This window comes from Dermacentor albipictus, chromosome 1 (assembly GCF_038994185.2).
Source record: "Dermacentor albipictus isolate Rhodes 1998 colony chromosome 1, USDA_Dalb.pri_finalv2, whole genome shotgun sequence".
NCBI lineage: Eukaryota > Metazoa > Arthropoda > Arachnida > Ixodida > Ixodidae > Dermacentor > Dermacentor albipictus.
The window spans coordinates 83,589,743-83,613,152 of record NC_091821.1 but is presented as its reverse complement, the minus strand read 5'-3'; the positions used below and the strand labels follow the sequence as shown (position 1 = coordinate 83,613,152).

The 23,410-nt window shown below is 43.9% G+C and overlaps 1 protein-coding gene across 2 annotated transcripts in view; it reads right to left on the bottom strand.

Annotated features, from left to right (window-relative positions):
- Nucleotides 1-2,057: 2,057 nt before the first annotated feature.
- The window catches only part of LOC135907463 (neuromedin-K receptor-like), a 193,852-nt gene continuing 172,499 nt past the window's right edge, over nucleotides 2,058-23,410 (bottom strand). Inside the window, exons 3-6 of one of the 2 annotated variants that reach the window (XM_070522995.1) lie at nucleotides 12,557-12,657; nucleotides 12,231-12,321; nucleotides 7,102-7,203; nucleotides 2,058-2,890 (exon numbers count right to left, since the gene is read on the bottom strand). In XM_070522995.1, the coding sequence (XP_070379096.1) occupies nucleotides 2,879-2,890; nucleotides 7,102-7,203; nucleotides 12,231-12,321; nucleotides 12,557-12,657 (306 nt within the window). In that variant the 3' untranslated portion in view covers nucleotides 2,058-2,878. Of the gene's footprint in view, nucleotides 7,204-12,230; nucleotides 12,322-12,556; nucleotides 12,658-23,410 lie in introns of both variants that reach the window. The other variant, XM_065439164.1, reaches the window with a different exon arrangement.

Genomic DNA, 23,410 nt, shown 5'->3' with positions numbered 1-23,410 from the left:
CTCCAGGCTGTAAAGCGAGGTTTCGCGTGGGATATCTGATTACAGAGGTCATTGCGCTGCCTAAAGCAGCTTCGCTTATTAGGATTCCACCTTGACTTCCAGTGGTTTGCTTCGTACATCGGTTTGCGTGAAAGCGAACAAGCGAAAAGCCTTGCGCGCCAAGCACTGACGTGAAAGGATGGCGGCCACGAGCCACTTACACTCTTCGTGATCTCCACCGCACTATCCCTCTGTGGACAAGAAATTCAGCAGCTTAGAAACCTCCCTACTGCACCATATTCGCACGTTGTCTGCGCGTGCTCCGGCCTGTCGACATAACATAGTACTGACAACATAATCGGTATGTTCGTTTGTCCTGGGGCGCTATAACGTAAAGCTATTCCAAGCTTTTCTATTCCAATTCTGCAATCAGCCCTCCGTGATTGGTCGAAAACTTTTTTGGACCACCCCCACTTCGCCTGTCTGTCATGCGACGTCACGAAAACCGCGATAGTTCCCTATCTAATATGGCGTGTACACACTGATTATACATGATTTGACCGAACAAAAGAAAAATTGTTATTTCTGATTCAACGCCTTTTCAACATTAGCCCTCGGCTATTGGTCAAGAGTTTCCAGGTGGCACCCACTTCATCTTCCTGTCACGCAACGTCACAAAACCGCGAAACCTCACCGCGTCAAAGTGACGTGTACGTGTAAATGGAATAATCTTCTGAATAGCCGCAGGCTGCCCCGTTCTGAAAGGAATAAAAGATGGCTGCCACCAATCACTCAGGCACTCGCTACTGGCACCTGCCGGAGAGCATGGGTTTATTTTCGTATAATAAGGATTTCTGCGTGGTCGTGTAACGTTTTCGAACACTTTCGGCACGTTTACGACCTCATTCTACCAACGCTTCTTTGTTGAGGATCCGTTGTAGTGTCATTCTTAAACTTCCGCTGCATGCCGCCGCGATTTTCTACCGGCCCCCGCAAGCTAAGTGAGGGAAAACGCACCAATCGCAGACGCCAGCACCGCCCTCTTCATCCGCTTATCGATTTTCAGTGCCATGGCTCGGCCCCATCGAATTCCTCTCCACTTGAGTGTGCTCCTCGCCTCTTGTCAGCCAATAAGATACGACAAGCCGCTCAATGTAGGCAATGTTATTCGTTTTTCAAGCAAACAAAAGTGACCTCCTATGATCGAGGAGAGCTTTTGATTGGTGTGTTCAGACAACCCTGTGGGTCACCGCCCAATGCTTGCGTCGACGGTTACGCAAATTTGACGTCAGAAGATTGGAATAAAAACGTATTGGAATAGTTTTACGTTATAGGGCCCCTGATCATGGTGACGTAAAATTTTACTTACTAGTTATACTGCTCAGAATTCGTCGAACAGCAATAGGATCTCCTTAAAGAGCTGAAACATAGAGCGGCTCCTTTTGGGAACATGGAAGTCTTAGCCTTCCCGCAGGGACCTTGTATTTTCTGGGGGAGGTGTTTCACCTCCTATACTGAAGAGTCTTAGAAACACTTAGCTGTTCAGCCAGTGGTAACGTTTAACGTTGCAGGTTCATTCCCGCCAATCATTAAATATGTAGTAAGACTGGACTGCCGAGTTGGAGCTGTCCAAGTGAGCTTCCCTACACATCTTGTTTGACCCACACATCATGGCGGACGTCACCCTATAGAGGCAGAAATAAAGGAAGAGCGCACGAGCTGGCCCCGCTGTTCTTGCCATCAGCTCTTCCTAACTACATCCTCGCTGTTTGCAAGCTTTCCCCCGGTTCAATGCTGCCGTGAGCCGGAGGTTGGCAATCTTGTGTAGGGCAACCGAACAGAGTAGAAAAGATTACTTCCAACATTTCGCATACACCTTACTGCCGGCATGCTTCTGCATGGCCTGGTGCACCTGTAGCTGACGCCATTCTCCTGCTCCTCCTTTCTCCCTCTGCAAAGTTATAATGCAACCTTGCAAAATACACACTAACGCAAGAACACAAACACTCGTCATATGTACACATAAGTTTATTGACTTTATTCACGGTGACACCCCACACATTTCAGTTAGACGAAAATAGTATCACTTAAAACTGCATGAGGCAGTGTAGTGCGCACATCGATACATGAATAATATAGAGTGTGAGGCTATTTACTGCGTGAGAGATCGCAATACAGACAAAAATACGCTTGCAGTGTATAATACATTTTTGAAATCCACTAGTGAATATTCCACAAGCAAGTGTCAAAAATATCAGATTTCCTCCTATTTACAGAAACTGCAGGCAATCACACTATGCACTATGATCCATTCTTGATTTGCTTAATACACATATTTTCCACTGCCAACAGCGCACAAGTTTCCTTAATCTATACAATAAGCACAAATTGTGTGACGTTCTTTGGAAGTTGTGAGCTGCTATTCTTATTTGTGTATGTGTGTGAGTTCAGACGCTATTATTGGTAACCACATGGAAAACTTCCATCGCTGCAGGGCCTCTTATCTTTTGTCATGTATCTTTATAGTTGTGAGAGCGTTACCTTCCGATCACTTCTGAAAAAACTGCTCAGCTCAAACAGCTAACGGTTGAAATACCAAACATTTTATGATAACAATGTTTGATGATACCAAAAAATGTCCTACTTAAAAGAGCATAATCTCATTCATGAAACAGTGAGATAGGTGTTACGCAGGCACATTTCAGAGAATGCTATCAAGTTGGCATCAACTGCAAGGGAAGCAGTAACAGGAAGTTTACGACTTCCCGTACCGGAATGACGCAACCTGGAAAAGACTGCCCACGTTCTCGCTTGAGTTGCTGTGTTGCAGGCTGCCTTGTGCGGAAAGTCATGTGGCGTATCGTATCATCAGCGTGGTCCCTCAGACAGTGTAGCAGGTTTAGGTATTTTTCTGCGTATGACAATAATAATTTCGTGCTTCTATCAGGGCTTAATCATAACACTGACATGTTCTGTACGGTGTTAAGTCATCACCAACGTTTAGCCGTTATGAATACATGTGCTACTTGAACAAAGGTTTTGCATTTTCTCAGCCCATCCTGCAAATTTTAAGCAGTCTTCAGTAGTCCTGCAAAACAAGCTTGATATTGTGCGTGTTAAGATCTCCTTGAAGCTTGAAGAAATATTAGGTGCTTATAGACACTGTTGGGGTGTGTTCCGTGCGTAACGCAACACGCAGGTTGCCCCATGTTTGGGATGACTCCCTGAAATTTCGATATTTTGTACGCGTTCCTATATTACCAACGACAAGTGTCGATGCCGCCTGCTCAAGTAAGGCTTCATACGCTTCAGTAAACAAATCTCCGAAGTACGGTTCATTTTCAGCTGTTGCAGAAGGTTTCGCAGCCTTTCCAGTAGGCTTAAGTGGCAACCAAAGGCTCAGCGCCATTGCAGTTTTCAACTTTGGGCTCCCCGAAATATTACACAAAATAAACACGTTGCTCAGGTTTCACCCGTCACGTAAAACGTTTTCCAATTCCGGGTGCTGATTTTAGGCGCTAAGATTTATTGGCCTTTGTGTCTTCATCGCATCACGACGTTTCAAGACCGCATAAATCACTCAGTCATTTATGAAACTGGAGCAAATAATAAATACGGCGCCTTAAGTGAAAGAAATGCTTATAGCGGTTTGGTCGGGTTGGTTTGGTTTGTGGCCTATAGCGGGCTAGTCTGATCGATTTTATTTATGTATTATTAGTTTGTTTCAGACACCAAGCTCAAGCTTTCTGCTCATTTTTAGGTCATGATCCACAGTCAGCGTTAGCTTTTTATGGCACTAAACCAGTACGTCCACTTTAGCTCGTATTCTAAACGCGAAGCGTTGGGCTTGTTGGTTTTTGTGCAGTCACAAAAAGTACGTTTCACGATGACAACGCGTAATTTAACAATGTAGAGGCTTAAATATTCACATGCAGGCATTCCTGCATGCGCGGTACTAACATTCAATAGGACACTTTGACAGTGCCTGCGCAATGTAGTTTTTGTAGGTCTAAAGTGTTTCACACCAGGGACTTATTTACACAGCAATATGAGTGCTTATGCTTACTAGCGGGAATAACAATGGGTGCTACCTGGGGCCTCGTAATTTTTTTTCACATCTAGATGATGAATTGATGGCATGCATGACTAAGCGTGCTACTAAGTGAATCAGTAGAGAGAGCAATGAATCAATGAGTTAGAGAGTAGGCGGGCAATATCAGTAAGTGAATGAATCAGTGAATGATGGGTGAACGATATCCTGAAACAAATAACAGCCTCATTCTTCACAAGGATAGAGTAAAGCTTGGCGAGTTAGCACTGACGTGAACGTCACGAACGACAAAGTGTTAAAGACATCAGTTGACACTTTTTTTTCTTTTACAAGTTCACTTAATTCAATTGTTAAAGCATGTCACTAAACACAGATTCCAGAGATAGCAAGCTGTATATAAAATATGCAGCACAGACTATATTATATCTCTCTTTGTTCGAACAGTAATACGCACAATCTATTCGGGCGATATTCCATTTGCTTTTCAGTCACATGAAATGTTGTTGTACTGCCTGTTTACACCTTCCATAATCTTGTACGCACGACCCGATGTTACCTGTTTCTCCGTCTTTTTTTTGTGTGTGAAGCGTAAGTGATAGAGCACAAGAAAGCCCAAATAAAGTGCTGAATTTTTCACCACCAGCAAGCATTATTTCCTACAATTTAATGATATATGCAGAAATAACTTGGAAGCAGCAATGCAAACACATGAAAGTATAGAAAACTGGAATGTGGCTCGTATGGTTTCTTTCAACTTCAAAGTGAGTATTCTGTATATATTTATTCAATGTAGAGTCTCACTTATTGCACAAACTGGCAACTAGCGACAGTAAGTAGGCCACTTGAAGAACGGTGATGGTAAGAACACCACTTTGCTTATGTGAAAAATGGAGCGCTGGTATTCATTCAGTAAGTGATAGTTTGTGCGCCAGCACGTAGAACGACGTAAAGCATTGACATTTGTCTCAACAGCAGACCTTGAAGTTAATTCACATGAATTATTCAGGCGAGTTCAATTTTCTTTCTTTCATTCTTCCATTCCATTCACTCCTTAATAACGATAAATTTAATAGCTTCCGAATCTACTAAATAAGTTACTGGGTGTCACCCCCCATGTTCCACAAGATATGAAGCGCTTTCTACATTTAATTGCTGATAACACTCATGCCTTGTGAATGACTGGTACCAGAACGTAGACTTCTAGAAAAAGTATCTAAATGTTTAAAAAACTTACTGAATACACCAATCAAGTAACCTCCCAACTCTGTAACGTTGGTACTGGAAGTGACAATAAAGAATGTAACTTTGATTTATACTTCTTAAACATTATCTTTTAAGAACTTACTGTATCAGACAATAAAATTTTAATCATCGTAGTTGGCTAAAGCCATCCGTCACTCTCACAACCAATCACTCGACACAGCCTACGTACGCTTACAAAAATAGTACATGTCAGACAAGCAGGGTACATATGTTTCCCTCGGCTGCCGGGCTGACATCAGCACCCACAAGTTTTGCCGCTGTTGAACTGCTGTTGTGAGCAGAGTACGATGTGAGCAATGTTCGCAAAAACAAACAATAGAAAAACACCGCGGTCGGGCAATGCGACAAAGACGTCAGCGTGCCATCCGGCGCCTCTATGACTAGAGGAAAATGGAGCACATTCTGGAGCCACTTCGACACATCACCACCCCTCGAGAAACCGCACACGTGAGTTTCAACCTCCACGAGACCTGCAGGGATGCGGAACGCTGTCTTATCTTTCTTTTTTAGTTCACGCAGTGGAGTCCCCCCCCCCCCCCCCCGCCTTAATTCTTCGTACGTTTAAGGATAACAGTTCACGCAGCACTTCCCAAGCATTGTTACGTACAATAATTCTAACGTAGCACAGGCTTCACGCCTGGAGTGTTCCCACCTAAAATGTGATTCGACAGTGTGCAAGAACTTTTGCTTCTTGCTTTCAAACAGTTTGTCAATGCTTTGCACCACTGATTCCAGACAACGCAGCAGGACCCCTGAAGGCATGGCACAACATGCCTCGCAAACTTGAAACGTAATCTGTCCTGACACATTTAATTGCACGCAGGGAAAAGAATTATCAAATGTTGCGACCAACTATCACGATCCACGACGGTAATACGAACGCCTACAGGAGTGCACGTGCATCGGTACGCTAAAGCATTCTATTAAATCAGTAACTCCGGCATCCAAGGAGACTCGTGTAACCGGAATCCGTACCACTGTAATCATGTTGGCCCTATGCAGAAGCTGTCTATGTGCATTGACTTCTTTTCCGGTCAAGGCGGCAACCCGAGTGAGTCGTTTACGCTCTTGCAGCAACATTGCACATTTTTGTAGACGCTGCAAAAGGCAGTGACGAGTGTTGGTGCTCAAGTGCCTGCCTTGAAATGCCGGCATCCAAGTACTGTTTCTCCAGTTACTGCTCCATTAAACGACAGGCTGCTGTCATCGTGCGATAGTTGTGCATTTCTCAACGAGCCTGATTAAGCAAGGAGCATCGTTAGGGGAAGCATCTGAATTCTTATGAGTCCTCCAACTACTCGTCAAGCTAACAATTGGTCGAGGCTTTGCATCACTGATTGCGGGAAACGCAGCGTCGCCTCTTGGCAGGCATGGCACAGCATGCCTTTTAGATTACGCCATAGAACGCTTCTTTTTTGTGGAAGAATACAGTTATGTTGTTATTTGCAGCAGTGCGCAGAAAAAAAAGAAGCCATGATGTAAACAGGTCAAGTTTCTCACGCACATAGAGCAACTTTGGCGAGTTTTTACAGTGTTTTGCTTCTACAGAAAATGCAGGGCAAATTTTTGTCCTTGCTCATCAAGATTACATGTTAGGTTACAATGCTGCTGCGTCAAGGATTTTCATAAAGACAGAACCCGACCTGATCAACGTCCCGCATTCCTGAGGCATGTGGTCCTATCATCACCTGCGATTGCTCTGCACATACGCGACATCGAAACTCATTTTCATTGGCGGAGCGGCTAGATCACAGGCCTCCAAGAACGACCGCGGTGTTTTTTCGCACGTTTCAGGACTGCAGTCGCACCGAAAGCTGCGTCATAATGGATGAATGGCCGTAGACAATCTCGTCGTGATGCCGTCGAGCGCAGCAGCGGATGCGAGCCTGAAACTCGGCGTTGAATTTCTCCTGCAGAAAGAAAACAAAAATCAACAAGAGTCACGAACATCGCAGAAAAGAATAAATTTTAAGGAAAGGTATTTTTGCATTTTGCTCTGTTTAGCAAGCCTTGCACAAAGCCTCCCGGTTATAAGATTAATCTCCAAGAGAACAGTAAAGGTAATAGAGACGCCGTTCATCCTCTCTGCAAACATTGCAAACTGCAGGCGCATCGTCTGAAGAAAGCAACAAGTCAGCAGAAGCAAGCATTATATTTTTGGGACATGAATTGATCATCGAAGAGTTCGTAACTATTTTTTCGTTCACTTTTTCGATATAAACATAAGACCACAAGTTTCGTCTGATAGGTTTGATGGAGTCGTAGGTGGCTCACTTCGCCGTACGTGCTAGCAGGCAATTGTTGGTAAACCATACAGTTACACAGCTCTTACGTGCTATAGCTGAGCATAAATGTCAGAGAATAACCAAGTGAAATCGCGAAACGTCTATGAGGTCTCGACCACTTCGCTCCTCGGCCTTCTCAGAAACGCGCAGCATCTGTTTGTTAATTGACTGTCGAGTAACGTTTCTATACGTCCTTTTCATTTAGCCGCTATAGTTTAATAAAAGCACAGTTCTGATAAAATCATATTGTTCTCGTTAAAAGTCACTGCATTATGCCTTTAAACAACACTGCCCTGGCAGACAATGCTTGAGAAAATCTGTAAGCATTTCTTGTGTGCCAAGAGATGCGCATATGAACGCGCTCTGTGCTCCTATATGCAGGCAGACTTACCGAAAGTGTCATTCATATTCAATAACGCAGTGAAAATGAAACATAACACATGACTGAGACGTAGTACAGACCGCGCAACACAACTGTGGACGCTGATAAGTGATGGCCTGATAGCAGCCGCTAACGGACAGAACTGCATCAAAAAGGTTCAAGAGAAAAGCTAAGACTTTCAGGTGTGTTAGGAACCCTCATGTTTTTATTTCAGAGCGTCCCCGCATCGAGTACAGTCGCGCTATTTTGCTTCGTTACATGACATACCCCGGAATTCATGATAGAACAAGAGAGGGCTTGTCGCAGCGCCCCCTTTCAGCACTACCGAGACTTCGAGATCCAACGTAGCGACTTGGCTGGTGCGCTACATCAAAGGCTCGAAATACTAGCAACTAGCAAAGATCGTATCTGTCCTGGAGTATCCCTGTAGCGCAATCAAACCAAAGCTTTTAGCCTGACGGTAAGAAAAAGCGGCTGCTGGGCTGGTTATATCGTTCGTCACACAGACCTCATATCGTTCTTTCAACCCGTGAGTCTCATTATGACTGTGATAACATAATTTAATGATGTGGGCAAGACCACCGAGGAGTATGTTAGATTAAACAGCTAATTGTAAGAGCGAACATATAAATGGCAGAACACGTCTGAATTGCTTGCTTTCATTAGCTCTGTTAGTAAGCATAAAATGTAGTAATGAAGTGCCATTCTATATTCGAGCAGTTTCTTAGGCGAGGCGTTCCTCATTAGGCAAAAGCAATTACTGCTCAGCTTGTACAAGGAAGTATAAAAGAATATCTAAAGTAATCTCAAAGGAGTACCGAGGACACCTGCATAAAGAAAAGTTAAATGAATTCTGGAGTTTTAAGTGCTGAAAGCACGATTTGGTTACGAGGCACGCCGTAGCGGGTGACTCCAGATTAATTTTGACCGCCAGGGGATCTTCAACGTGCATTTTTTTACATTTCGCCCCCATCGAAACGTGGCCCCCATGGCCGGGATTTGATCACGTGACCTCGTGCTTAACAGCGCAACACCATAGCTGCTAAGAGAACGCGGCGGGCAATAAAGAAGGGTTGCCAATATTAAACCTCCATCACTGCGGTGGCCACCGAGGCATCTTGGCGAAAATTATTCGTTGCCTAACGAAGAATGGGATGTTTTTGTTGGCTAACGCTTTCTGGCTGAAGTGTTCCAACAAGAAAAAGAGGGGTCTGGAGGGAAAGATCAATGAAGAAGATGAGGGAGAGGGGGTGGAGATTCAATTTTTGCACACGTGTGGACGGTCTAGTGAGATCGCCGTACCATGTCAGCGATCCAAACCGTACCGTACCACCGTAAGGTACGGCCTTAGATCTACACCTTAGACACACAGACCTTAGATCTTGTGAGATAAATGGAGCAACGATATTCTAAGACGCGTGTCCCACAAAAGAGCTCCATTCATAGCATTGTATGAGCAGTAATAATAGTATAGATGAGAGCATAAACAAAATGTGCGGTTCCACTTCCACGACTTATCTCCTGCCTGTACGGCAGCGTATGGCGCCGTATCGTGCAAAACGCTAAATCAGTTTAGACGGATAACGAGTTCTCTGAAAACTCTGTTGTGCCTAGTTTTGAAATAATACATTGATTATTAGAAGCAAAAATGAAGGTCAAATTTTCAGTTTTCGAATTTCGCGCCGAGACCTCAACGCAGCTACGTCACTGTGACGTTACGAATTTCAAAGTAGCTTTTCGTATTTGGGCCACGTTTGCTAAGAAAAAATTCCCGCGACTCGTTATGTTCAATGTTTGGCTTTTTTAGAACACAATGTAGTCTGTCTTTACCTTTAAAGAATTTACTACGTTAGGTGCGGATACTTCAAGAAGGCGTCGCCACCCGTTTATCATTATTGCGCTTTTTCCAGCTTGCCAAGCGTATTATTGCGATAAGAGTAGTGTTTTTGACATAGTAGAAGAGCAATTTACTGATACAGAAGAAATTAATCTTCTCTTTAGCATCCCGTTAAAATGGCAAGGTGGGTGAATCGCGGGTGTTGTGTGTACTTTCTTTGTGCTGTCCTTTCTCTGTGTCATCGTCTTGTGGCGCCTTATGCCTGTTCATAGTCTCCTGATCAAAATGCTCACTTACTGTCGGATTCCTCAGCCAGCCACAGCGAACGGTTCGTCGTCATCATTTATTTTTCGCATTTTCCTTGTTTAGTGACGATGACAGAATGTTTATTGAGAAAGGATAGCGCTTCGGCCTGCTGTATGGATAAAAGTAAAACAAACTTTGAAATCACAAGGAGATAAACAGAACGAGAACAGCGGGCTGCACCTCAATTTTGATCGAGAAGTAGGCAGTGCAGTTATTCATTTTTTTTTTGCGTATAGAGAATTTTCTGCCTACTCAGATATTGATTTCATTGCGCAAGCAAAGCCCCAGTTCATGGCAGCTGGCTAGATTTATCAGCCCAAGGTCGACTTCTCTGCTTTGGCTCTCGTCATCTTCATCAGCCTATCTTTAAGTCGACTGAGGACGAAAGCCTCTCCCAGCGATTTTCTACCTATTTCAACCGCTAACTGATTCTAACTAGCTACCAGAAAATTTCCTAATTTCGTCATCGTCATCATCATCATCATCATCATCATCATCATCATCATCATCATCAATTTCTTCAACCCCGCCTTATTTTCTGCCCTCTTCGACTGCACTTCCCTCCGCACTGTACACATTGTTTATTCCTAATGGTCAACCGCTTATCTACTCTACCCATTACATGGCCTGCTAAGCTAATTTTTTTTTCTTAATGACAATTAGAATATTGGGTATCCCCGTTTAATCTCTAATCCACACCGCTCTCTTCCTGTCTCTTATCGTTACGCCTATCATTCTTCGTTCCATTGCTCTTTGCGCGGTCCTGAACTTGTTCTCGAGCTTGTAAGTAAACCTCCCAAGTTTCTGCCCTATATGTTAGCATCGGTTTAATGCAATGATTGTAGACATTTCTTTTCAACAACTGTAGTAAGCTCCCAATCAGCATTTGTTAATGCCTGCCGTATACACTCTAACCCAATTTTATTCTTCAGTGAATTCCCTTCTTATGGTTAGGGTCCCCTGTGAGTAATTGAGCTACACAAACGTGCTCCTGCACATACTCTAGAGGCTGACTGCTGATCATGAATCCTTGTTCCCTCGCCAAACTACTGAACCTTTGGCTTCTACATATTACTGTTCAACCCTACCCTTACACTTACTCGGTTAAGGTCCTCAATCATTTCTTTCAATTTATCCCCAGTGTTGCTAAACAGGACAATGCCGTGTGCAAAGCAAAAGTTGTTAAGATATTCGCCATTGATCCTCACCCCTAAGCCTTCCAAGTCTAATAATTTAGGACATAGGATAACATAGGAGAGATTGTGTCTTCTTGCCTGAGCCCTTTCTTGACAAGTGATCTACTTATGGACACGCAAGGTAGCAAGGTAGTGAAGACATATGTGTAACTCTTACGTTCGCAGAAGCTCTCTGCGAAAGCAACATCAGCCGATCGTACCTCACAGCCGCTTTACTTAGAAAACGAGTGAGAAAAAGAAAGAGAGAAGGGAGAGGTGTTAAGCAGAAAATCATCAGGCTGGCTGCCCTACGATTGTGGAGACGAACAAGGGGAATGGAAAGAGGCGCAAGAGAGAGAGAGAGAGAAAGAGAGAGAGCAACGTGGTGACGTGTGCGCGGACAGCACCACGCAGTGAAAGGCGTTGGCACAAGGTGTAATTAAAGATAGCCTTGCAGAGAAAGCTCAACCAAAGTGACAAGAAACATCTGAACACGGGGTTACAATAGAGTAGCGGGAGAAAGAGGCAACTATATAGTTCCCTGATGGCGAATATACTTCGGAAAGTAATGAGTATTAGAGGAAGATGGTATCGGAGGAAGAGGTAACCCCGCCGGTTTAATCAATGTCATCTAGAGCATGGTGCTCACTCAATGGCGCATTCTACAGTAATTTTCACCGTTTTTTTTTTCCAACTTATTGCTCATATATTCACAAAACACTTTTTACGTGAGTGCCCTCTAGGATTGGCCATCGCCGTGACCATCATCTCATTATGACGCGGATTACTATCGTGAGTGGTGAGAACCCTAGTGTCCGCCAATGAGGAATCCCTCTTGCGTAAGACAAGTTTCATGAATAGAAGCACTGAGTGGCGGCGCTTACTAAACCTTACGGAGGATACGGACTCTATACTGCGCGATGAACAGAGGAAGGTGGCACTAGATACTTACGCTGTAGATGGCGTAGATGAATGGATTGTAGCAGGAGTTGCTCATGGCCAGCCAGTGGCAGCAGAACCAGATGACATTGATGTAGCGATATCTGCATGAACAAAAATAAGTACGGGTGTGAAAACGGATACCACCCCCATAGCATCCTCTTTGTAGTATTAACAGAGCAAGACTGGTGTGAGCATGCTTCGCACCGAAAAATAAACTATTGGCACGTGTACTTATATATCTTCCAGGCCTGCCTCTAAAAATATTGCACAAGTTCCCGACGAGAAGAAGTAAAATAGAATGGCAGATCACGCATCACGCGTTTTGACAACACTCACGAGTTAATTTCCGGGTAGATCTCGGTGAGGATGTTGTATGTCTGGTATGGCAGCCAGCACAGAGCGAAGATGGCGACCACAATGAACATCATCTTGGTAACCTGCAACAAACGAAAGAAAGGTTTCGTTAGAAGCCGTGCATTATACCCACTGCAACTTATTTCGCCCTTGTTTTCTCTCAAGAATCTGACACCGAGCTGGAGACGCCCTTCCAGGACGTGAAAAGTCCTGGCGGTCCATGTATAAACTGTGCCCCCAACTCCCCCATTCAAAGACAATAGAGGAATACGTTTGTTAGAAATCGTCAATCAAATTAATAGTGTCATGTTTGTTTTGAGAGGCTTTATTTCTGCGTGCACGGAGCATAAGGATAGGCAGTTAATCGCAACTTAAAAAGCTTCAATATTGTTCAGACATGGCGCCAGCTGGGAAGGCCTCCGGTGTTATTCCTGCGCGAGGCAAAGTTCTTTTTCATTGCTATGACATCAGTAAAACCAGCGCCTGTGGAGCCCCTGTGTAGTGCAAATAAACTTACAGCTGGTTGAAAACTCAGAAAACCTGCAGTGAACACAAGTACCCAGTCATGCGGCGTCTTTCCTTGTCAGCCCGAAAAAAAAACTTTAATAAGAACAAAGGGCAGGCTTGCATTTGCTGTGTGGCGCAAGAGTGGGAAGATGTAGAGCTATTTTACTTATGTTAAACTGATCTCCTCGGGTTGCATAGCCTAAATCCGTCTTTGCAATGACTTTGTAAATGTAGGCGCACATACCATGCATTAAAATCAACGAAAATTAGCTAAATCATTAAGCTTAACAATATGCCCTGAGCACATTCACTTCAAACATCGACGACCATCAGCTCATTTATTTAATTATTCATTTAATTACTTACTTTCATTTCATTTATTTATTTATTTATTTATTTACTTACTTACTTTCATTTCATTTATTTCATTTTATTTATTTATTTTGTGAATGTGCCCAAGAACACTTTTACGCCTTAATATTGGTGCACTTATGTTTGACAAAGAACATAAAACCGAGCAACAAAACAGAATATCTCTAGCAGTGGTATAAAGTACAACAAACAATTGAAAAAAAATTGAAGTAATCAACGACAGAAGTGAGATAAGGAGCAAATAGTACAGCTTAATATTTCAAGATCATGACGCAAGGTATGGGTTTTTTTTCCTTTTATTTATTGATTTATTCCATTTCAGTAGTTTTTTATATATATTTTTTTCACGACCACCGGTTTCTGCCGCTACTTCCATTGCCTCTTTCAGAGACACGATAGCGCACGACCGCCAGAGTGCACGCCCTTGAAGCGCCGGCTGACACACGGCCGTTGACACGTGATTGACAAACGGCCGTGTCACTGGCCTTGTGCCACAGCACTCCTTCATTCTCAATTCTACACCCTCGCCGCCAACACACCTTCGCTCATTGCCGCCCCCACCCGCCTTACGCCATCTCCCCTTTAGAAGAAACCCGCCTATAAATACTGTGGCGAGGAAAGCATATGTCGCCTTGAAGAAGACAAGTCCACTTGTCGAAACGTTGGCTCCTGCTTTCACCTTCTTCCCGTTTTGCTCAAGGTATTTTGTTCTGTTATAAGATGTGTTATAGCGTTAGAGGTGCAAGAGTAATTCACATAGAAAATGCTAGAATTACGCAAGTTAGGGCTATAGGCAAGCAGAACGTCACAGCTGACATTAACCGCGTACAAGAGAAGTGGTTGAGATTTAGTTTATACAAGAATAAGTAATCACGGTGTTTCCGCCTTATTTGTAGGGGTCTAATATTAAACATACGGAGTACAGGCTCGTAGGCTTAAAATACATGGCGCCCGATAAATCGATCGTACAGGAAACCAAGGGGGAAACGTCATTCAACACATTCAATTTTTGCAACATTGATCAAATTAATACAGTTCCATACAACAGAACTAAACTTTAACTTCGAGCGGACAAACAAAGAATACAAGAGAATAACGCAGTTCGCATTCGTAAACTTCTTAGTCATCCTTGATATGAGGCCTAACTTCCTGTAAGATGCATTAACGATGCTTGAAACATGTTCTTCGAAAGTTAGCCAGGAGTCATCCAATATTTCTAAGTGGCGCGTACAACCACTCTTTTCAAAGGAACGTTATCAAGTGAATATTCGTATAATAAACGATACATTTTGCGATTAAACGAAACAACAAGTGTCTTAGTTGGATTAATAAACAAAACGTTGGAAGCACACCACTCCGCTACAGAATTCACATCTTCCTGTAATAATTCACAATCCTGCTCTGATTATATTCCACGAAAAAGTTTAATATCGTCAGCGTATAAAAGTAGACGTGAATAACACAAATGTTCTTCAAGGTTGGTAACAAAGATAATGGACCTAAGATCGACCCTTGCGCAACACCGGAAGTTGATTCATAACGCAAAGAGTACTTAGCACCAACACGAATATAATTTATTTTACTCCATTGTTTTAGTTGCTTTAATTACTCTACCTACTTTAATTACTTACTTACTTTACCTACTTACGTACTTACTAACTTTACTTACTTACGTGCTTACTAACTTCACTTACTTACGTTACTTACCCGCTTCACCTGCTTGGTTAATTACTTTAGATAGATTACTTTCTTACGCACTTACTTTACTAACTTTTCTTACTTCCTTACTTTAGTTACTTACTCACATTACTTACTCTTCTTACATTACTTACCTACTTTACTTACTTATTTACTGACCTAATTACTTATCTTGCAAAGTAGCGAATCCCTCGCCTTTTAAGAAAACGTGAAGGAGGAGGCGGCGACATAGTGATGCTCCAGGTGCCAATTCATGTTATAGCAACATGACCTGGCGTTTCAGCTAACTCGTGCCAAGGTTTTTAAAAATCTGCGCATGTGTTGCGAGAGTACAACCAACTTAGTACAGTTAACTGTCCTCCTGAGCAGGTCAGAGTATCTTTCACAAGGGTTTAGGTAATTATTTACAAAAATTCATTGAACAATTTTTGTTTTATTGGTTTAAGCGCAAATTCTTCAATGGAGAAGTTGCATAACATATTGACAAACATCTTAATAATTTATTTCCATGATGGTAGTTGCTGTGGTTGTAATTTTTTTCGGGTTACAAAGAAAGTGCGTGAGATTTCAAAAAGTACCATATGACTATGTACTTTCGCGCACTGACTTGAGGTCCCTATACATGCCGCGAAGAAATGATCGATGCTGCACGCCGAGCCAAGGCATGAACAGGCCTTGGGCAATGGATACGAGTCGAAATTACGGTCTTGGCTTCCACTTTTGCCGAGATATATCTTGCCTGTTGCAGCAATGAAGCACGTGACGCCATGGGATAAGCGATAAATAACGCATGGCCATTCTTCAAGTTCAGTCAGCGTTACTGCTGTAGACAGGCAGCGTAACAGTCGAGGAAGTTTTCGCGGTGGATAGCGACGTATCGGAGACAAATGGAAGGCCATCAGCTAGCATTTTTGCTGGCAGCCGCGTTGGGCAGCACCAGTAAAACGAACCTTCACACACTCCAGAGTATACAAGCTCAAATTCTACGGACGTACATCGGCTTCCCCAAGTGTGCATCCACAGCAGCCCCAATCGTCATAGAGCGTGACGTGCCTATCGCAACGTACATTGCAGTCTACGTTCTAAAAATGCACATTCGACATGTCTCAAGGATGCGTTTTCGCCATCTTACTTGCCTGCAAACAACTAGGCCACATACGAGTTTCCGCCGTCTCCTATTTACTCACGGAGCATCGCTACCATCGAATAACGTCCAAGCAGCATGACCTTCGCTGACAATTTGGTCTCTGCATTCACCTCGAGTATGCCTTACCATTCCAGGCATCAAGGCACAAATGCCGTCAGCAGCAATGAATCAGGCCGCATTATTGCTACTATACATGAAGTCCACAGTGGCCGCTTACACGTTTGCATAAAGGGGTCAGTCGTGCACTGTAGTTCAGCAGCTGCAGTATTTGTCCCAGCAAAATCTACAGAAATAAAATTCAGGACACCCCACTTTATATCAACGAAGGCCGTCGAACTTACAGCTCTACGTGCAGCAATACAATCGATCAATTAGGAAACGCTCCAGAAATGGTCCATCTTCTGTGTTTCCAAGGTCACCCTCCAGATCTTGCGCTCTGCATTACGCCATCGACTCCAAGGAAGAACTGTCGTGGACAGACGAGAAAATTACTATTGGGTAGTTGAGAAAGCACATGACATCGTATTTCATCGGTTGCCAAGTCATTGTGGTATCCTTGGAAACGAGTAAATAGACGCAGCCGCTCGATCTTCCCATAACAGTGGTGATTGCGTCGCTATGCCGAATCCAAGAGCAGACAGCGGAAAAGTTCCATGCGCTTGTGCGCGAGCTTACGATGGCTCAATGGAATTCGGCAGACTTCAAAAAACAGCAACTTCATTTCTTGGATCCTCACCTAAATATCAGCCTTCCACATTGCTTACCACGACGGGAGGTAACTCTCATCGGAATGGCCGCAAGTCCAAAATGTGAAGTTAGTGTATGCAAAGAGACGATAGCGCAACTTCTGTATGATTGTCGTCGTTTCAATGCACAGTCTTCAGTACCATACTCGACAAGATTGACAACCGTCCCCTTACGGAAGCCGGAATTCTTGGACCGTAGTCCCAGCCGACGTCGGCCTAAACTGCTTAAAAAGCGCTATGTAAAGCGCTTTTTAAAAGGAACGGGACTCATTGAAAAACTATAGAATGTGCGAACTGCTGCATCCCTCCCCCTTTTTTTTTTATCTTCTCTCGTTTAATTATATTTTCTGCCCCTTACCCTATCCTCTGTGCAGAGTGGGCAACCAGAAACTTAACTCTGTGCCTTTCACCTCTTGTTTTTCCTCTCTCTGAAATAAAAACTACGACGAAAACTATGGAAGTTACTTCGCGAATGCGACTAACTGCGTGAGCCTCTCTCGGGCGGCATAGCCTCGACCGCATGAGCCAGGAACGATGGTCACTCGTCGAGGTTCGCTTCAAGAGTGAATCGTTATTTTGCAAGAGAGAGATGGCGGTGAAGATTTACAAAAGGAAGAGAAAAGAAAGCACAGGATGCAAGCCTCCTCAGTTTGCCGCGTCAACGTTTTCGCAATTCTCTGAGGCACCGGTGATCTACACACAGCAGGCGGCAATGGGACGGTTTGCCGAAAGCACGGCGGTGCGGATCAGGTTGCGGGTCGAGGCGCCGGCCGAGGCACTGGCCCAGCGGGGGCTTCCCCCGTCCGAGCGCTGGCTCTCTCGCTTTCTCTGCGCGGTGCATCGTCGGGCCTCCGACCACAGGTTTAACAAACGGGTGGTGATCGCTTGCAATTCTCAACATGGCCTACTTATGCCTTCGGCCTACGTACAGCATCGATCATTCGTTGGTAGTATGCATGAGGGCGCTAATGACGTTGCGAACACGTATCTAGTCACGTGGTGTGTCAACACCTTTTTCCGTAATTCGCAGCAGCTGTCATCACAGAAATAAATTACTTAGATATGGGTCAATGGGATCTGCAACTTCTCCATTGTTTAATGAAGCAATGAACGGGGTTAGTTGGTGGATTTTCATTATTGTATTGCGCATAGGATTACACTGACTGAAGAACTAAAAAACGAATATAAAAGAAAGGTAGACGCACGTGGCACGAACTACCAACTCGTTTAAATCCCGTTAAAGAACACCATGTATATAAGCGTGTTCTTTAACAGTATTAAACAAATCGGTATTTTGTGTCCCGTACGTCCACTGTTTGTTCTTTTATGTTCGTTTTTTAGTTCTTCCATCAGTGTAATACTAAGCGCAGTGCAACCATGATTCACCCGCCATGGTTGCTTAGTGGCTTCGGTGTTGCGCTGCCAAGCCCTAGGGCGCGGAATCAAATCCCGGCACTGGCGGCCGCATTTCGATGGGAGCGAAATGCAATAATACCCGTGTACATAGATTTATAACGCACTTTTAAAGAACACCCAGGGCCTCAAAATTAATCCGAAGTCCCCCGCTATGGCGAGCCTCATAATCAGAAAGTGGTTTTGGCACGTAAAACCCTTTAATTTAACAACCATGATTCCACATTGAAGATTTTGCGTTTGAAGTCATCATCATCATCATCATAATCATCATTTTCTGTCCCTCAAAGGCCCCGGTTGAGGTATTACCTAAGGGGGGAGCATACATAAGAAAAAGGAATGCAGCAACAGTCATTTCGAATTAAGTAATAAAAAACACTCTTCAGCTGGATAGAACAGATAGAACACCACGACATTAAAATTTTAAAAAATGCTGTTACAACGATTACAATGGAAGTGATCAAAATGTGCAAAGAAGAAAAATACATCTAAATACATTAAGCGTGACTCAAACAGTTCGTTAGTAAATGCCGAAACTTGTAAATTCCCCTCCCCACGCGTAGGGTAGCAAACTGGACTCAGTCTGGTTAACCTCCCTGCCTTTCCGTCTTCCCTTCTCTCTCTCTCTCTCTCTCTTGTAAGGGTTACGTTCGATTAGTACGTGGCCAGGCAAACTATTACATTCCTCAATGCCTATGGGCAAGAAGGAGTTATTGAAGGATTTAGTTGAGCTGTAAAGGCGTACAGTGAAGCCGTAAAGATACTTTAAATATTAGTTTATTCTGGTATTGTAGAATAATTACCTAGACTCTGAGTGAAAAGTGCTCTAAGTTACTCAAGAGGACAGTAAACAATTCTAAGTTGGTTGCATTCTTCTAATGCACTCGTGGCTTTTTTTTTTTTAATCATAGCACGAGTCAGCCTAAGCACCCAGTACCCTTCTATCGTTAAAATCTAAGAAAGACTTGCGAACTGCGCGAAGAACAAGATTAAACAAAACAAACACGAGTGCTGCGATTGTGTTAGTCTATAGTCTAGTCCCGTCCTTCGGGAAGTTTCCAAGAAGTCACGTATAATACGTGGCAACACGCTCGGTTTTCGGCTCTTCATCTAGGAGGGTGCGGGCACAGGCTTTGTCCATTGATGTAGTGGCCCAAGATAAATAGCTTTAATTGGAAATTTCGCCATAGATTCATCGGCGCACAACTGCTCAGGGTGTGTACTAACCGGGAAAACCGGGAATTCTTAGGGATTTTGAGTAGTCTGGAAAAACTCAGGGAAAACTCAGGGAATTTGTGCCTTGTTACGAACTTCCAACCGGTGCCGCCACTGTTACGGACTTTGCACCGCTGCACCACGATTACGGCTTTGTGGTCCCGTAGCGCTCGTCACCCGTTTCGTGACAGAGCGTTGGTAGCGAAGACTCCGAGCCAGGCGTCGATGAGAATAACGAAAGGGATTTTATACATTATATACAGGTCATTGTACAGGACAAGATCGGATCGGCACTGGGGCCGAGAGCTCACACAAACGCGACTGTTCCCGCACGGCGACGTCGGGCGAAAACGCGTGACACATCTCACCCCAGTCGGGAGCGACACTGTCTCCCGGTGGGTCGGCGGATCCTGTCTTCGAGGCGGCCTCCTCGCCGCTTTATAATCCCCGAGAACCATTGTCACTCAAACGGCCCAATACAAAGTCAGCACACGACGGTCGTCCGAGGGGTCCAACCAGCGACCGCGCTGGCCACCCGGTTCAAAGTTCGCGCGCGTGGTGACCTCCATGCAAGAGGAGGTGCGGCGCCGGGCTGTCTGGTACTCGCTGACACGTCCAAACATGCTGCTCGCCGAGGCTTCTCCCGCAGGACACCGCTGCCTGACGGCTCAGCATCTTGACTTGTGAAGGGAGAATTAGGGCGCTCGCAGGATAGATTCTGCATCTTGCAGATTCGGAATCCGGGCTTGTGGTGATGGCACAACAGCCTCCATCAGGGAAAATTAGCTGTAATTTTATTGAAAGGGTCGAAAGTCGCGGTAATGCTGGCTCGAGTAAAATACAGGAATCGTAATGAATCGTCTTTGTCGTCCTGTCGCTGGCTGGCGGAGTTGCCAGTGTACAGTCGATGTCCGACTTTCCGCATTCCCGATAATTTGGATGGCTTCGCGCCACCACCACGTGTCCCATAGAGTCAATGTATGAAAACGTCTGAAATTTCGGACGCAAGAACTCTTCGCCGTCCGATTTTCCGGATGTTCTGCCGTGACCGCAGGTCCGAAATGGCATTAACGCCACCCCTGCTGCCAGTTTGATAACCTCGCCGCCTCAAATCGGCGCTCTCACACGCAGATCCGCTGGCAGCCGTAGCCACCATTGCGGCAACGCTAGGCCTAGCTGCTTCGACGTTCGCTATGCAGCTTCTTGCCGTTGGATGCCGTGTTTTTTATAGAAAGAATTCGCTGCGGCCAGTAATGGCATGGACTCCGCCTCTGCGGTCCTCGCGATTGGCTTAGAAGCTTGGAAAGCAGAGTAAATTGCATAATGCCAGTTCTTGAAAGTCAGCTTCGCCTCCATACAGACATGTTACTTGGTGAAGCATACGCTAAACAAGCGTGGGAAGGGGCTATTGCCACGGGACACAGTATGTATTCCTTAATCAAGACAAGCATTAATCAAGTCAAGAGCATATTTCTCTAAAGACGCATTATTAGCATTATACTTTGCCTTCATTCACAGTCACTTTAACTATGGTATTGTTTCCTGGGGAAACACATGTAACTGTCATGTCTCGTCTATTCAGAAATTACAAAACCAAGTAATACGCATTATCACTAACAGAGGGTTTATCAAGAGTGCGACTCTACTAGTGCAAATAACATCCTTGTTGTAGCGAACTTGTTCAACTATCATCTAATAATTATGTTTTATTAATTACTTACTAAACAGCTCTCATACCAATTCATCGATTCCAGGCACCTATCAATAACAATAATACCAGGCTTGCGCGTAACTTCAATTTTCTACTACCTATAGTACATTCTAACTATGGAAAAATTACATCATCATTCGCTGCTATAAAACTGTGGAATGGTTTACCCGTCAGCATTAAATCTTCATCCTTTCATACATTTAGTCATGCCGTTAAGCTGCTTTCTATGTGTAACCAAGTTTACGTCATTCATTACACTACATTTGTCAACTGTGTGTATTGAAAGTTTTTTGTTTTGCACTTTAGGCTTGTATACATTATATTTTTTTCACTGATATTTTTTTCTATGTTGTATTTTCACAATTTTCTGTGTTTATTTTAGTTAGCTTGCTCTTCTTTAATACACCTCCACATTGTTATTACTAACCAAGGGTCCCGTTGCAGTCTTTGACTTTGGGACCCTCATCTGTATATTGTCTGTTACCAATTCATTGTACTTAAAGAATAATAAACTAAACTGAACTGAACTTAATTATACACGCGTGAACCCGATATTTCCTGTCACAGTACGAGCACCGATATGCCTAAAACGTGTACCGACAGGCCTTCAGAGCGTTTTCGAAAGTGCCTGTGGCGGCTTGAGCCCTTAAGGGCAGTAAATGACATGCATTAATTTTTTTCCAACTGACCAATTTTTAGGACGTTTTCGCGGCCCCTAAGGAGTTCAAAAACTCGGACATGGACTGTGCAACCGACCAAGAAGATGCTTCAAATGGTCCGTGGGGCGAACGAGTGGCGGAAGGACAAAAAGAACAGAAAGAACCAACGCATTGAGGAATGAACGGTAAAGGAAGCGTGCTTCCGCCATTTTGAAGGAGGTTGAGCTCAAAAAACAAAGTGTTGGCTGATGCCGAGATGCAACTGTCCCTCATCCAAACCAAAATAAACTCTTTAAAGCAGTGAAACACAACACCGAGGCGTCGTCTGCGGGCTGAGAGTATGTCAGGACAGTTGAGGTTGACTTAGGAGCTGTTGAGAGAGAATCTCAATTGTGAGAACGTTCGGGCCTCAAACCACTGAGCTTGCTATCAGTTGATAGAAATAGCTCATATTCGAAAATATTTGTTTTTATATGCATCTCCTTTTTTATTCGTATTTGAGAATGTCCGACTCGATTTGCAATTTTTTCGAAGACATTTTATTCGCTGTGCATTTTACTAGGCCCTCCCTTCTATTCTCTTTTTGAATAACATAAACACTGCTCCTTAGTATTCAAATTGGATTAAGCCGGTTTTTTATTTTTTTCATATGCTTACTAGAGAGTGACAGCATCGGGTCAGCTCGTCTTGACAAAAAACATAGTTCTGCATCACTCAGGGAATTTTGCAAAAGCACTCAGGGAAAACCTGGAAAACTCAGGGAATTTGGAAATGTCAACTTGGTAGACACCCTGTTGCGTTAAGTAGCTTCTCTTTTTTTACGCTATTTAGTTTCAACTCGAGGGGCGGGGGGGGGGGGGTGTAAACCCGAAATTTAATCATGTTGTGTGACTTCGGAAGTGTTTCTATGTTTCTCACGTGTAAAGGAGGAGCCTGCACCGTGCCTTCAGGCCGACGTCTCTCTTCTCCCCTTTTTCCCCCTTTTTTCTTTGTTTTTGTAAAAAGACGGCAAACTCACGCATTGTTCATTACCATAAGACAGTTTGTGTCTGCGCTTCACTGTATCCGAGCATGGAAGATAGAATTCAGACATGTGCTTTTTATCTATATCTAAAAACTACTTTCAAGTGTGTCTGTGACTGTAGAGATGTTGCTAAATAAAGCGATGATGGGGGCGAAAAGCGAAAACACCCGTGTACTTAGATTTAGTTGCACGTTAATTGAAGAACTCCAGGAAGTCAAAATTTTCCAAGACCCCCATTACGGCGTGCCTCTTAATCAGATCGTAGTTCTGGCACGTAAAATCCCATAAGTTATAAAAAAAGCGATGCTATATTTAGCTTCCTGGCAAAGAGCGAACGCGCAGGT